General features: G+C 36.8%; 1 protein-coding gene across 1 annotated transcript; it reads right to left on the bottom strand.

Annotated features, from left to right (window-relative positions):
• Positions 1 to 4,503: 4,503 nt before the first annotated feature.
• Positions 4,504 to 16,556, bottom strand: LOC142607481 (aluminum-activated malate transporter 4-like). The gene is made up of 7 exons (XM_075778995.1): positions 16,426 to 16,556; positions 15,908 to 16,291; positions 15,661 to 15,798; positions 15,114 to 15,383; positions 14,870 to 15,006; positions 14,631 to 14,777; positions 4,504 to 5,616 (listed from the first exon to the last, which is right to left on the bottom strand). The coding sequence occupies exons 2-7, from the start codon at positions 16,287 to 16,289 to the stop codon at positions 4,972 to 4,974; spliced, it is 1,719 nt and encodes a 572-aa protein (XP_075635110.1). The 5' UTR covers positions 16,290 to 16,291; positions 16,426 to 16,556; the 3' UTR covers positions 4,504 to 4,971.
• Positions 16,557 to 17,333: the final 777 nt, after the last annotated feature.

The raw sequence follows: 17,333 nt of genomic DNA on the forward strand, positions 1-17,333 counted from the left end.
ATCATGTAGGATAACATCTCAATAAATACTATATTTCTAATTTTAAGAAAAATACTGATGTAGTATTATTAGATATGGTAAAATGTATTAAATTTTAAGTAAAAAGATGATGTAACAATTTCATATTAGATGATATAAAATATAAATTTTACATCCCATCCTTACCGAATCCAAACTCTGTTTTTAAATACTTCTTACTTTTTTCCAATTACTTTTTTAACAAAATAAACCAACAAAAATCAGTCCATCCCCAGAAAGTGGAGGGTTCTTACATGGCTATTGACTTTTCCTTCTTCCCTACCCTACTGCCTACTGGCCGTTAAAAGAGGCAGTATTAGTTAGTTGCTAATACCAGCTTGTGGATTAATATTTATTGTTTTCATTTTGTTTTCTTTTCTAAGAGAAACTCTCAATTAAAAAAGGTCTTAAATAACTTCTGATACTAACATGACCTACAAACTCTTGTAAATGGAAAAATAAATAAATAAAAAGTTGGGTTAATGAGTATCTTTAATTCATTTGTTAATGGATCATTTTAGAAAAGTTTTAATACAATTTTCATTAAAAATATATATAAAACTGTCAAAATGTTTTTTTTTCCTTTTTTCATAAAAAGTTTCTAAAAATATTCTGTAAACCAATACACATCAATATCAAGATATATATATATATATATAAACAAAGACCTCATGCGAGAGAGCATGAGGTTCTGCTAAGTGGCGCTTTAATAGAGTAATTTTGTCCAATATGGGCTAGCGTTTAAAATAAACAAAAGGTTTTGTCCAATACTAAAGTTGATAGCAAGCCCAAGCCCATTTTAATAACTTACATTAACCCTAACCAAACTCTAATAAATAATAGTAGTAAATAATAACTCCTACAATAAACCCCAAGTACTATACAGATAACAACACTACTAACTTTGAAGTTCTCTCTCATGATGGACATTGTCTTAAAATCTACACAAAAATTGTTTTCTTTCTTTAGCAAAAAAAAAAATTGTTTTCTCTCTCTTAATACATGCTGTCTTTGAATCAATACATAAAACTATTCACCTTCTTCCAAAGCAACAGTTTGCAGTCTCAGTTTAGTGATCAGTTGAAGCGATTAAGGCAGAAGATTAAGAGATTTCGGTGCTCATTGGTTTTTGAAATGAAAGAGTTTCTCTCAATAAATGATAGCTTTGCATGTTGATGTTGTTCAATTTGTTTTCTTTATATATATCCATTTTCTTTGGCTTGTGAAACTCCTCCATAGTTTTTTTAGCAGTCTTTTGGTTTCCTTTTTTGAAAGGAATGTTAATTTCTATCGTAAGTTCTTTTATAACAAAAAAAAAAATCTCTATTTGGTTTCTTTAACAGTTAAGCAAATAATTTTTTTGTTCTATATTATTTCTTTCCCTACTTTCCTTGACTAATTGAAACAATTTAGAATTACTCACAAATTTGAGCTGGGTATTGGAGAACACTAGGCCTCAGTTTTATTCTCATTTGATTTTTCTTCTTTTGTTTCTGTACAGAAAAATCGCCTGTGGTGGAGCTTAATGATCTTAAACACCGGAAATAGATCACAAGCAGCATATGCAGTTAGTACTTTCTTAATTCCAACTCTTTTTTCTTTTTCTTTTTTTTTCTGTTTTTGCTCAATGGCAAATAGTGCTGACCCTTTTCAACTTCTAAGAAAAGGTTTTGCTTCCTTTTTAAGGAGCCAACAATAAAATGTTATGTCAATGAAAAATTGTAGTAATGCAGCATGTACTTGATGAATCTCACTGAATTATTGAGCAATTCTAATTGAAGATGTAGCTGATAATCATTTCTTGAATTAGGAAAAAGGTGAATGGACTTTAGTTATAATCATAATGGTCAATCCCTAACTTGCAATGCTACCAAGCACAGCCATCTGCAATCTCATATAATGCAGTCTTTTGGCATCGTATAGTGACTTGAGGCAACTCTTGAATTCCGATCATATTGTATCACATAGTTTTGATAAATTCAATGCATTAAGACATGATAAAGCAATACACAGTTAACATTATTTTTTGGGCTAAAGTTTCAACAAAGCTAACTACTTTGTGGTTTTTTGGCTGCATATTATAGTTGACTAAAGAAGAGGTGCAAGCTTGTGTCAAATAGCCGAAACATAAAGAACTAGACTGCAAAGAGCTATCAAGGAAAGGGTTGAAAGATTTGCAAGAGTGGATGGTGGACAACAAGGTTCCTAGAAATTGCTAATTTCATTTAGATATTGAAATGGTTATTGAGGGAAATTTAGAGCAAGGAAAATGACTAAAATTAGAGTTTCTTCTGAATACGTTTCAATGGAGGTTTGAGATATTTGAAGCTGGCCAACCTCATATTAAAATGAATTTCTTCTGAGTGTCTCTAAATGGTCCTGTATCCAAGTAGAGTTTGAATCCTGCTATTCCATTTTGAGTAATTCTTAGGTACTCTCGGAGTACGGAGAATAGTGCTCCCTCTTCTCACATTCATGGTAGGGTCCACTCATTAAATTTATGGTAGGGTCTACCATGAACGTGAGAGGAGAAAGCACCATTTCACTATACTTCGAGACTACCTAAGAATTTTCCATTTTGTAGGGTGGTGCTTTATTCTTGAATGAGTTCTCAATTAATTTGTTTCCTTTTTTGTATTCACTTGCTACCTGTGTACTTTGAGGTTCCATAATGAGATAGAAGTGCTTTCAAACTCTTATTTCTGATTCATTAACGAGATTTACGTGTTTTCTTCTTTATACCTATCCAATTTTACTATGATATGTTAGGGATATGGCGCCGCTTGCATTTTGGTTTTTACATTGTCTCTATGAAATTATATAGCATGTTCTTCAAGTTCCTCTTGAAGCACCATTTGTAGAAAGATCCAATCCTGCCTAAAGAATAGTAGTTTTTTATAAAACTCATTTTGACATTTGGTAGAACATAAGTTCATTATAAAACTCTTTTGACATTTGGAAGAAAGGTAGATCTTTAAATTATTTACATCTCTACCATATAAACATTTAATGCCTCTTGGATATGACATTTTATGTTTCATGTTTATTTTTAAATAAATTTAAGGTTTAGTGTTATACATGGTTCAATAAATCTGCGACAAGTAATGATTTACCTTAGCTGTTTATACGGGAAAATTTTGAGAAACATAAACCTATTAGTATGCCCAAAGGGTTTTTTAAAAACACTATTGAGATTTCCCCCCAACCCTCTTCCAACTTTTGTAATCTCTTATCAAATATATGGTGATATATGCTCTACATAGCATGCACTTATTTTTATGTATACATGGATTATACTTACACATTTTTTCCATGCATAGAGAAATATCACATTCTTGCTTAAATTTATTTGTTTTCACAACAATTGAAAGGAAGTCTAATGACATACAATGTAATTGAAATTGATTCCCAAATTACTATTACACATAATAAATATTGTACATAGGCTATAACATAAAGTTTTTAAAAATATTTTAAGATGCACCACGCATCGCGCGGGATATCGGCTAGTAAAAAATAATCATAGGAGATCACTTAAGAGTAATTGATGTTTTATTATAGAAGTGATATCTCATGGCACATGCATTTAGCATATGTAACATCTCTCAGTATTCACATCTAGATTCACATAAAAGTTTTACCATCTAAAAAGTTACTTTATTTATTATATAATCTTGAACTCTATTTTTTTATTACTTTATTTTTTTAAAAAAAATTATTCTTTATTTATTCTCTCTCTTCCTCCTTCAAGCAGCCACCACCTCTACAACCAAAATCCCAACCCAGCAACCACTTCCGCCAAACCTACCACCCCAGCATTGCAGCACCACCACCACCACCACCACCAACCCGCAAAAACCCACAACCACCAAAACTTATATGCAACCACAAATTCAACTTGACCAAAAATACCCACCACACCACCAACCCAAGCCATCGAAACTTATACTCAGCCACCAATCCAACCCAACCAAAAACACCCACCAACAGCAACCCAAAATCATTGAAATGAATACCCAGCCACTGATTCAACCTAACCGAAAATACCCATCACCAAAACACCCGCCACCAACAGCCCACAACCACCAAATACCCACAACCCATACCAAAAACGACCCCCCACCTCCAAAACTAAAACCCAAAGAGAGAGAGAGAGAGAGAGAGAGAGAATAAAACTGAATTTTTTTTATAAAAAAAAAAAAAAAAGACATGCTACAATAATGGGGATAAGTACCCATTTACTATTCACACTTGCTAAAAACTTTTAGCAACATCCATCCAGCTAAAGCATCATTTGGGCTTGTGTGATTGTAAAATAGCAATTTGGGGCATCATTTGGGCTTGTGTGATAGTAAATAGCAATTTGGGGGGTGAAACCCATACAAATTGTGAGACCAACATACTTTGAAAAAGATGCTACATATGCTAAATTCATGAGATAATTTTTGCAATCTTGACCTCCAGTCTGAGACAACATTCCCAACTAAATATTGCTAAAAGCTTAAAATTTTAATTGCCAAAAATGCACAATACAAAATCAAAGCGATCCATTTCTGTGTGTTATTTGAGCCCTCTTCTATTAACATCAAAATGAAGAGAAAATTGAATCAATAAAATATATAGATATCTTGAAAACATAGCTAACATCCCTATTCCTCTAAAAACTCTCGCTTCATTTCCACAAATAATCTCAGGATCACAAAAGCCCCATCACTGGAGACTGCCCAGCTTGGCTTCCCTCGGGGTCAGATAAAAATAGAATATCAAAGAGACGTGATCAGACCCTCTTCAATGGCTAGAATAACCATTTAGGTGAAGAACCTAATGCATTTCCAAATACAATTCCAATTATTCCATAAACCTAGAAAGCCAAAGTAAACCAAGCAGTAAACAATGATGAACTCCCAATAACTGAATAAAAAAATATGACGCCGAACCAACTTAACCCAGATTTCAATGGAAGCACCTAAACAGTCTGGTCCAAAACCCAACCACCTCTTTGGCCTCTGGTGAATCAATGGGTTTCTTAAAATTTGCTTCCTCACAAAGCTCTTCAAAAGCATCAACAATATTTTGAAGCCTGGCAACAAACTCAATAAGAAGTGACGAAAATGTTCCTAATGACAAGGAACTGGCACTTTCATATACTTTTGATTCTTGTTCACTAATAAGCATGGCATCCCCAGTAAATGAGAGACGTGGCCATGATATTGGTTTCTTAAGTACACTTTCTGAGGATATCCATTGCGGCATGGAGGAGGGTTCCACACTCATATTTGGATTCTGAATTTCACTGAGGGAATTGATTACCAGTCCTTTGCTTTCATTGTCTTTAACATCATTGAAAGTCTGAGGATCTTCCAATTCCTTAGCCTTCCTTACACCTTCCCAGCTCTGTGAATTGACCAGAAGGTATGATTTTTGGTCAATCTTCATTTGCAACTGTTCTGCTGCCTCATGCACTTCAAGTAGTATGTCTTCAGTGCTTAATTTTTCCATCTTTTCTATTTTGCTTCCAAGCTCACGTAACACTTTAGCTCCTTCAGTACCAACCCTCTGAAGCTCATCACTAAATACCTGTCTCTTTTCTGCTGGTGCCTGCAAATACAAATTCAAAATAGCTGATAATGTATATGGATGGCTAAGGAGAAAATATTATATATTCTCAAAGCCTAAAGGGCATTAGCACACCAATAGCTACCAAAATGTACCCAATGCACAAAGCTCCTACTTTTGCAGGATTTGAGAGAGGTCATGGAAGGCAATCTTACCACAAAATTATTATTATTATTTTATTTTATTTTATTTTTTTTTTATGGATAGGCTGATTCCCAGAATAGCTACCAAAATGTTAAGAGGAAAAAGAAAATTTTGGACTTTCAGACTGTTGTGGTGCAGAATTGAAAATCATCTTTCCCTATCTTGTTGGCAAACATGTGGGGCTTAGGGAAATCTTTTTAAAGGATATATAGAAAGGTCAAAGCATATGTTTTGTAAGTTACAAATGGTCATTCATGAAGAGTTAATCAGCATGCCTTGAACATTTCATATTTTTGGGGCAACATAAATTACAATTATGCAGCTCTGCAGTTCTTTTTTTTTTTTTTTTCAATAGTAATAAGTTTTATTGATATTAAAAAAGAAACACCCTAGTACACAAGGAGTGAATAAGGGGACAATAAATCAAATACAAAAATTGCATGAATCTAGGCATTCAATAAAAGAAGGGAATGATTGGTTTTGCAAAGCAAACAACCAATCCAATAAAGTTCTAAAAAAGAATAGCTTGAGGTCTAGGATAGATCTCTCAATATCTTCAAAACATTGACTATTTCTCTCCCTCCAAAGACACCACATTAAGCAATGAGAAACGATGGACCATATATAACCATTTCGATGACGACCAAAGTTGCCTTGCCAACACCCTAACAACCCCAAAACAGTATGCGGCATAACCCAAGTTACTCCATATAAACCCAAAACCATAGACCATAGATCCATAGCAACGAGACAGTGAAGGAAGAGATGGCCAACCGATTCACCATTACTCTTGCACATGTAGCACCAATCCAATATCCACACCTTCCTTTTTCGTAAATTATCAATCGTCAAGCATTTCCCTAAGGCAGCAATCTATACAAAGAAAGCTACTCTAGAGGAAATCTTCTGCTTCCAAATACTTCTCCAAGGAAAACCGTAGATAGTAGGACCAGCTAAAATTCTATAATAATCATTCACCATGAACCTCTTATCTTTGCTAAGAATCCAACACATCTTATCCTCACCAAACCCCCTTATTGAAGAACCAAATATGGATTCCATGAAGCTTGACATAGCCTTCAATTCCCGAACATGCACACCCCTAAAAAAGCTCACATCCCAAAAAATGACTATAAGCTCAGCCACACTAGCCTCCTTATTCCTACAAAATCTAAACAGGTCAGGATAGCTAACTGCAAGAGGTCTCTCCACACCAACAGTCTTGCCAAAAATTCACCCTAGACCCATCACCAATATCATACAGAATATGGCGTGAGAAGGCCATACCTGATTGATACTCTTCCATAAACCAACATTGTAGGGACCATTAACAGATCTGGTACACCAGCCCCCCCACACACATCCATACTTCATCTCTATAACTTGTCTCCAAAGGGCATCCTTCTCAATCCCAAATCTCCATAACCACTTCCCAAGTAGAGCTTTATTGAAAAGTCTTATCTTTGTTATCCCTAATCCACCCGAAGAAATAGGAGCACACACAGTAGCCCATTTAACCAAATGAATTTTAGGTTCATCACCAAAACTGCCCCATAAGAAATGCCGCTAAAGCTTCTCCATTCGGTTAGCCACAATAGCAGGTATAGGAAATAGAGATAGAAAGTAAGTGAGTAAATTAGATAGGGTGCTTTTGATTAGAGTGACTCTACCTCCCTTTGATAAATACAAGCATTTCCAACCCGCCAATTTCCTTTCCATTTTCTCCAGTATCGGATTCCATATAGTCTTATCCTTGAATCTAGCACCCAAAGGAAGACCTAGATATTTCATTGGAAGAGAGCCCTGCTTGCAGCCAAGAACATTTAGCAATAAGTAAATATTATGCACTACTCCAACCGGAACCAATTCAGACTTGCCCAGATTTATCTTTAGTCCCGACACTGCCTCAAACCAAATAAAAATCATACGGAGAATCAAAATCTGTTCCAGATCAGCATCACAAAAAATTAGTGTCATCCGCAAAAAGATGAGACACTGCCAAGGATCTTTCCTCCAAGTTACCCACACTAAATCCTAACATGCGTCCTTCATGAACTGCTTCATCTAACATTCTTCCCAGAGCTTCCCTCACCAACACAAACAACAAAGGAGACAACGGATCACCTTGTCTCAAACCTCTGGAGCTACCAAAAAACCCACAAGGAGAGCCATTAATCAAGAGAGAGAAGCGGACTGTAGATAGGCAAAAGAAAATCCATTGTCTCCACTTGGCAGAGAACCCACTTCTTTCTAACATTTGCAAAAGAAAACTCCAATTTACATGGTCAAAAGCCTTCTCAACATCCAGTTTACAAATTAGCCCCGGCACCCCAGACTTCAATCTACTATCAAGACATTCATTAGCAATAAGAACAGGGTCAAGAATCTGTCTATCCCTCACAAAAGCATTCTGAGATGCTAAGATTATATCCCCCATAACCACGCGAAGTCGGTTAGCCAAGACTTTAGCAATAATTTTGTAAACCCCCCCCAACAAGACGAATGAGCCGAAAATCCCTAATCTCACTTGCTGCATGTTTTTTAGGGATGAGAGTAATAAAGTAGCGTTTAAGCTTTTCTCAAATTGACCTTTAGCAAAAAAGTGATGAAATACAGCCATAAGATCAGGTTTGACAATCCCCCAGCAAGTTTGGAAAAATGCCATTAGGAAGCCTTCTGGACCAGGAAATTTATCGCCATGAAAACTCTAATCAACATCAAAGATTTATGCCTCTTCAAAAGGTCTCTCTAACTAGTCCACATTATCACCGGATATCATTGGAAAAACTAACACATCTGGAAAAGGTCGAACAACCTGGTGCTCAAAATACAAATTCATGAAGAATTGAGTAATGCAGTCTGCAATCATACCCTGATCAAAAGACAAGGTGCCATTAACCATTAGGCTTTCAATACCATTATTTTTTCTGTTCGAATTAGCCATTCTATGAAAGAATCTGGTATTGGCGTCCCCTTCCTTCAAATGCAACACCCTAAACTTTTGTCTCCAACTAATCTCTTCTAAAAGAGTCAACTTTTCAATATCTGTATGAAGATTAACTTGTACTAACTTCTCCTCGGCTGTTAATCTATGGGTCTCCTCTTTAGCATCTAAAACATTCAACTTGCTCCAAAGGTCCTGCTTCTTATATGTTACATTGCCAAACTCCGTCTCGTTCCACTTTTTTAAATCCAACTTCAAGGCAGCCAACTTCTTAGCTAGTATAAAACTTGGGGTTCCTTGGAACAACTAGGATGCCCACCACGTCTTAACTTTTTCGACAAAATCATCCGCCCTCAACCATATATTTTCAAAATGGAAAGGAATTCTACCTCTTCGCTGACATCCACCCTCCAACAAAATAGGAAAATGGTCTGAAAGTACTCTAGACATCCTTTTTTGTGTAAATTGTGTGAAGTGATTTGCCAATAGTGGGGAGAAAAGAAATCGATCTATTCGAGAAGCTAATGATGTATTGGACTAGGTGTAAAGGCCCCCTACCATGGGTATATCCATCAACCCATGAAGAGAGGTAAAGTCAGAGAATCCATACATAGCCCGAGAATAGCTAGCAGCCCCTAGTCGCTCTGATGGGAAACAGATTATATTAAAGTCACCTCCTAAGCACCATGGCAAATCCCACCAACTGATCAGCCCAGTTAGTTCCTCCCACATCAACCTACGCCTTTTGTTCAAATTTGGCCCATATGCACCAGTAAAAGCCCACTCAAAATGGTAACCAACATTTTTAAACTTGCATGAAACCGAAAAAGGCCCCACCGCTTTCTCCACCTTTTCCACAACTCATCTGTCCCACATCAATAAAATACCTCTAGAAGCACCATCAAAACCCAGGGACAGCCAATCTACGTATGGACAACTCCATATACTCCGGACAATACCTCTAGTAATCCATTCTAGTTTGGTCTCCTACAAACACAATATCAACCTTCTAGGAACGCAACAAATTACGAATCTGAAGCCTCTTTTCTACATCATTCAGCCCTCTGACATTGTAGGAAAGTAACTTCAAATTCATTGAGCCAAATAGTGAACCCGATCCCTATTAGTACCACTTCGCCTAGCAGAGATAGAGCCATAATTAATAGAACTAAACAACCACTACGCCTAGCATGTTTGGCTCCAACATGCTACCTCTCCTTTAAGGAGAGGCCTGGCTACCTCAAATTAGTCATCAAATTCTTTGGTTTTTTTCTTTTTCTCTGTTATCATGGGAGGTTCCATTTTCTTTTTCGTCGAGTCCAAAACATTTGAATTTTCGGTTGAGGAGGGAGGTACTTATTATATGTTACGTATATATGAAAGAAATAAGGATTCTCTCCAGTCAGTTTTCATGGGTAAAGAAAGTACTAAACATTTGCTAACTAATGTGGAGGATCTCATGTCAAATATACCTCTTGGAAACTTTGCAAGAACCTTCAGGGATGGTAGTAAGGTTTTTATTTTGCAACTAGGTTCCAATGCACATGGAAGCTTTCTTATGATCTTTGAACTTGTTCATGGGCGGTGGAAAGGTTCCATCATTGTCCTGGAAGGAAAGCTAGGCAGTGGGTGGAGAGGATTTGGATTTCATCTACGCAAGGCTATTGCTCCCGACTCACTTACCGTCAAACCGCAATCTCAATCTGTATTGAACTTGATAGGGCAACAGCTCAGGCAACAAAAATCCTTTTTGTCAACAACAGTGGATGGTGATCGCAAAGACTATAGTGGAAGCAAAAAAGGAAAGCAATTAATGCCCAGTATTCAAAATTCAAACAAACCTTGCTTGAGCAATCAGTACCAGGATTTGCGGGATAGGGGTGATGGGAAGGAAAGAACGGTACCTAGGGCTGACATCATGCTTGAGATTAAAGGCAATGCTATTAACGGCACTAAAATTCCTTTATCGCTAGAACTATCTTTACGTTTGGAGCGTGGGCTTAATGGTAAGTGGGAAGTTAAGTACTCCAACATCCAGGAAGTGGGTTGGGTAAGTGTTAAGCCCACGCAAGTCTTTAGGCCCACTACACTCTCAAAAGCTAAACAACTCAACCCAGCTCATTTTAATATCTCTAAGCCCAAACTCACTTTGGTCTGGCGGCCCAAAACAAAAGAGCTTAACTCCCTATCTTTTCCAATTCGAGAGACCCAACCTCCAGGGAAGTCTTCGTCACTTCCATCAGTCTCAACGGTAGATGTTCTAAGTTCCGATGTCGTGGTGGATGTGCCGATAATGCCGTTGATGTCGTCGATGGTCTTCGATGTCGCCGCTGCTTAGTTTCACGACTCCGATAAGGTCAACGACGCCAGGTATGAGTTATCGGCGCTAACTAACTTGAATCAAGCCTCCGATGTAGTCGAGGCTGAGCTTCTCGGTTCCGATGAGGCTGATGAGGCCAAGAATGAGTCAGCATGTACCACAGATAGTGAAGAGGGCTTAGAGCGAGACTTCCGACTGATTCTTCAAAAGCATTCCGGCAATATAGTCAAGAAATGGGGGAATTCAGAGCAGTGGGTACTTGAACTACCTGACGGAAGGAGGGTTGCGGTTCCGATTAAGATATCTCTGCCACGGAGAAGATATCTCTGCCACGGAGTGAAGCTATCGAGGTATTGGAGGAGCAAAAACAGCTAGCCTTAGTTCCGTGGGAGTCTTCTAAAACTATCAATGTGTCAACGACTCTTATCGAAGAGGATGAAGTGCTGGTGGAGGACTGGGTTTCAGATACCTACTTGGAGGATGCTGATCAGCCTCTACTGTTGAACCACTTGCTTTTTCTCTCCCTTCGGCTATGGCAGAACAGACAGTTGTGGATGAGGAGAGGTTTGTGGGTGTGGATAGTTCAAAGAGGCAAGTACCTTACTCAGAGTGGTTTCAATGGGCACTATAGTTTTGTTACAAATGTTCTGATAAAAAACTAAATATATTTACCTTAAAATATAATTTGAAAAGTGTCAAACATAACCACTTTACCTATATATCAATTTGTTTTAAATTTATCAGACCTTCACATAAAAAACATTATTCACTCATTAAACCAATGTATGGCTGGATTTCTTTCTACCTTTATCAATGGATTTACGAAACCTATTATCAAAACTAAGAATCATAACCAGATACAAATGGATCAAACAAAATACTAATATCGCCCTCAATGACTACCATGGATTTTTTGCAGGATAAGATGTTCCACTGAATTTGATTGCAACTTCACAAAGGATAGATCAACCCCAAATTTCTAAGCCTCAAGAATTTTATTACCTTTAACAAAATATTGTTCATAAAGATATATGAGGACTCCAAAGAATATCTTATTCAAGCCCACAGCAGCAAAGACATCAGCAACATCCACATCATAACTACTAATAATGCTCTTCTAATCCTGATTAATCTTTCAGTTTTAATATACATGGACACAATAGTCAGCTTTGAATTTTTCCATTCACTAGTTGACTACTTTGTCCATGTATATTACAAGTGAAAGATTAATCAGGATTTGAAGAGTATAACTAGCGGTTATAATATGGATGTAACAATAATTAGAGCATCGTTATTTATTTACAGTTATGCTAAAGAAACTAAATGATAGATGTGAGAGAAAGAAATCAATTTGACCATCCCATGCACACACACTCCAAATTTTATTGTTCCACTTACCATCACTTATTCATTTTTCCAGCTTGCTATTTTATTCTCTTGCTTTCCACCACTCACCAACTAATCTAGTAAATCACAACCAACGAGCAATAAATTCCTTGAAAGCTAGGTTGTTGAACCTATTATGAGGAAGTAGGCAATTCATAAGCTACTCAGGAAATGGTGTCCACATGACAAATTTTAGGCAATAACCTGGTTCTTTTTTTTTTTCTTTTTTTTTCTTTTTTGATAAGAATGATATATATTCAAAATGCTACTCTATGCAAGAAAAGCACAGAGCAAACCAGAAAATTGCAAGAAGAAAAAATGAAACCAGAGAAAATACATAAAAGAAAACCAAACATTAGATTAATTACAAAAGAGAAAGAGAGCTAAGAAAAGAATTGAGAGAATCACTAGTCATGAGTCCCCAAGCCCGAGACTAATCAAAAAGAATTCCACTAAAGGAAGCAGGCATCTAATCATCGGCACTATCCAAATTCTCAAAAGTCCGGCGATTTCGTTCCTTCCAAAGACATCATAGTATGCACAACGGAACTAAATTCCAGATCTGAGATGAATGCTTCTCCAACCAATTCCACTAGCCAAAAAGCAAATCGGGAATCGATCTAGATATGACCCACGACACTCCAAAAGTTATAAAAACAAAGCTTCATAACCAATTAGCCATCTCGCAATGAAGAAATAAGTGGTCCATTGTCTCCCCACAGTGTCGACACATAATGCACCATTCCACAAAATCCAAACCCCTCAATCTCAAGTTATCACCCATTAGGATCTTATTCCTAGCTACACACCAAACGAAGGAAGAAACACGTCTAGGGACCTTAACTCTCCATATACCTTTCCAAGGAAAGACAACTAAGGGAGAATCCCGTGACTTGTTATAATACAAACAAACGTCAAAATCCCCATTAGGCTTCAACTTCTATCTCAACCGATCTCCAACATCCATTGAAGGAGTATTGGCTCCCAAGATACGAAGAAAATGCAGCCCATCATCCATCTCCCAATCATTAAATTCCCAAATAAAACGAACATCCCAAATTCTTCTATCCTCCGCTCCTTGTCTTGACAAAGAAACTTCTACAGAGGCCTCCCTGTCAATAGCAATACCATACAACCTCGGGAAAGCCACTTAAAAAAGTTGATCCCCATACCACCCATCCTACCAAAATCTCACTCTATTCCCCAACCCAACAACAAACTGAGAATTTTTGCTAAAATCCTCACAGCCCATACAAATACCTCTCCACAAACCACACTCATGAACTCCCCTACCTAACTTAGAAGTCCATCCCCCCACTCATCCCCAAACTTTGAAGCTACCACCCTCCTCCATAGCTGATTCTCCTCTTTCCCAAACCGCCACAACCATTTCCCCAATAATGCCTTATTGAAAGTAGTACGTTTCCTTATACCTAAACCACCGTTGGCTATGAGCGCACAAACTTTATCCCATCCTACTAGATGAGTCTTGCTATCACTCCATAGAAAATCCATTTGCAATTTTTCAATTCTATTAGCCACATAAGTAGGAATGACTCATGGGTGTCTTGATTTGGTGGTAAATGCCATCATAGAGCCAATGTCGTGGTTCAAATCATACCATTTTTTTTCTTTTTTTGTTTAAATCCTACCATAACTCAAAAGGAAAAAGGAGTGCAAAACCCCAATGGTACAGTAAGGGTCTGATTAATTAACAACCACCCCCACCCTTCCCCCCAAAAAAGAAAATAAATATATATATATATATATATATATATATATAGAGAGAGAGAGAGAGAGAGAGAGAGAGAGAGAGAGAGAGAGAAAGAAAGGGATATGAGGATAAGTAAACCATTCACAACGAACTTATCAAAAAAAAAAAAAAAAACCATTCACGACTATGTTCAAACTCAAAATTTATTGTTTCAATTGAAAATAAATCAAAGAAGAAAGATTGGAATAACTTAACAACATTGATTGTTACTTTCGACAAGAAAAACATAGATCATAGAAGAACTCAAACAGAAAAGTTCAGTGTACTATTAAAAGATCCCAAATGCTACTTATGATGTAGTGAAGCTAAGAACCATGTGCCACCCCAAATGGGTATAGGTAAAATTTAACATGCTGAGAGGCATGAGAACCAAAAAAAAGCTGCAATAAACATAACCACAAGATGACAAAAGGAAAAGGTCTATTCACCTGTATTTCTGAAAGTATGCATCCATGCATTGCCATTACCATGAAAGCACAATGCCTCAGTGCACCACTTACTTTGACATAGTTTCTCCAAGGATAATTAAAACTCTTATAAGGGCCATGAGGTGGTTCCCATATTGCGAAGTCTAACTGAGATATCAATATTAAGCTATAATCAATAATTCCTACCTTTTCTACATCTATTGAAGAGGAGAGGTAGCACAATTGTGACATGAGCATACCAGAGATTCCTCTTGGCTCGTAGACTGTACAGCTGATCTGTAGCCACTATACAGTGGGTCGTCAGAGGCTTGGTATGTAAGAATCTTGGAAGGGATCCTCTCGTATTCAATGCATTGCAAGTATCCATTAACACAGCCTATACAGAAATTTGATGCAAATCAACCAAACATGTCATTGCAATCAAGCATTTACATATAAAATAGTGTCTCTCTAAAAGGAACACAAGAAAAACTTGATCCTAACCTTCCAAAGAAGAAGCAACACCCTTGAAATTCTTTACCACCAATTTGTGCAGATCCTCCCCTGCCCAGATTGGGTATATACATATATTTACAACCAAACATATTCCAGCACCAACTCCAATAAGTAATAACCGATAAAACGCAGTTTGGAAAAACTGCGATGAATTACTCCCAGAGACCATTACAATACAGTATGTCAACAAGAATACCCGGAATCCATATTCATAAGACTTCATCGTTGGATGCAGTTTTGCATAACTCGCACAAAATCCTAAAACAGCACCCAAAAATAATAATAATAATAATAATAATAATAATAATAATAATATTCAGATAAAACTTACATACAGTAACTAGATATGACCAATGCAACAATATGTTTTAATTTGATTGGGAACCTAATGTACATGATCTAAGGAACTGGACCAAAGTTTAGCTGTTTAAGAAAAGATAGAAACAACTTGTTTCATTATAAACTAAATATTAACAATCACAAAGAGAGAGAGAGAGAGAGAGAGAGAGAGAGTGTGTGTGTGTATAAATCTGACCTGCAATGAAAATACTAATTATTATAATGACTTCCTGAAAATCCCCAGCTCTCATAGATAATTCAGCAATACCCAGAGCAAGTCCTCCAGCAGAAAATGTCCCCAGAGCACGATTGAACCCTTTGTTAAGTGTTGCACCTACGAAAAAACCCCAAAAAAAAAAAAAAAACCCTTTTCACTAAACACACAAGTAAAACGACAATTAACACGAAAAAGAAAGATTATGAGTTGTGAAAAAGCTTAATACCTACGCTGAATTCGAAAACGACAACGACTGTGAGTATTGCCCAGATGGAGTATTGACTAACTTCCTTGAGAGGCTCTTTCAAGAAGATGACAAGGGACACGAGAGCCAAGGAAAGACCCATTTTCATAGCGAAGAAGAGCTTTCTTGGATCGGACCGACCCATCTCGTATAAATTGGCCGAAGTTTCTTGAAGACTGGTCCATAAGTTGGTGATTCCATCTGAGATTTTACGGAACCACCGCCATTTCACTCCGTCGTCTCCGCCTCCCACTCCGCCATCGGAGTTGTTCAGGCCGAAGTCGGAGTAACCCTTTCTCGATAGCAACCTTTCTTTGCTCCTCTCTGCGAAACTGTGCCGAAACGACCCGATTTTACCTGCCATTTCTGCATCGTCGGAGATTGGAATTGACAATTAGAGGGATAGAGAGAGAGAGAGAGAGAGAGAGAGAGAGAATTAATAATAATCCAATAAAGCAAAGCATCAACAAAAATATGAGAGTAGGAGTTAAAGTTCGTACCATTCGATGTGAATTAGAATACGAGGAAACTGGGAAGATACAAGACAATACTTTACTTTCCAGTTGGAACGAAGTGGATTGTTCTTAAAAAGGTATAGCAAATATAGAGGAAAGATAGAAGTGGATGTTAGAGTGCCATATTTTATTAATCTCTTTTTCTTTTCTTTTTTCTTTCCCTTTTTTGTGTGAAAGATAGAAACCATTTTTTACTAGTATTTTACAAAACAACCTTTATTGTTAAATTTAAATTGATTTTCTATAAATATATTGTAAAAAATTATTTTAATAAATTTGAATAAAATAAAAATATACATAAAAATAATTATTCTTAAAAAAAATCCTAAATATGTCTAATTTTGTGTCCATTTCGTGTCCATTTCGTGTTAATCAATCACACAATATAGAGAGTATAGAGATTATAGATGACACTTCAACAATTTTCTCTCTAGAATTCATGTTTCAACAACTGCAATTCAAGGTTGGTGCCCCTCCTAAATACTCAAGGGCACACAAAAGTAAGCAGCCCATGGCCCATGTGAATAAAATTTTAATGAAGTATGGATCCATCAAAATGAATTACAACCTTTATTGGTAATGAAGATTCTCTTAAATGTGTAATGTATGACCATTGGCTCATAAAAGCTTTTGTAACCTTTCCAGCGCATTTACTTGTTCTTTTTTTTTTTTTTTTTTATACAAGATAGAATTTCTACTCTAACATAATCTAAATGTATATGGGTGTGAAGTTTCCTCCTGGAGACTTGAACCCCGGACCTTGCCCCCCACACTCCACAAGCATTTACTTGTTGTTAGCTGGCCTGATGGAGTTAATCTCTAGCTTTAATGTGTGTAGGCTCGTTTGTTCATACAGACGGCCTTCCATTACTTACTCGTGGGAGTTATCCTAA

Source organism: Castanea sativa, chromosome 8 (assembly GCF_040712315.1).
Source record: "Castanea sativa cultivar Marrone di Chiusa Pesio chromosome 8, ASM4071231v1".
Lineage (NCBI taxonomy): Eukaryota > Viridiplantae > Streptophyta > Magnoliopsida > Fagales > Fagaceae > Castanea > Castanea sativa.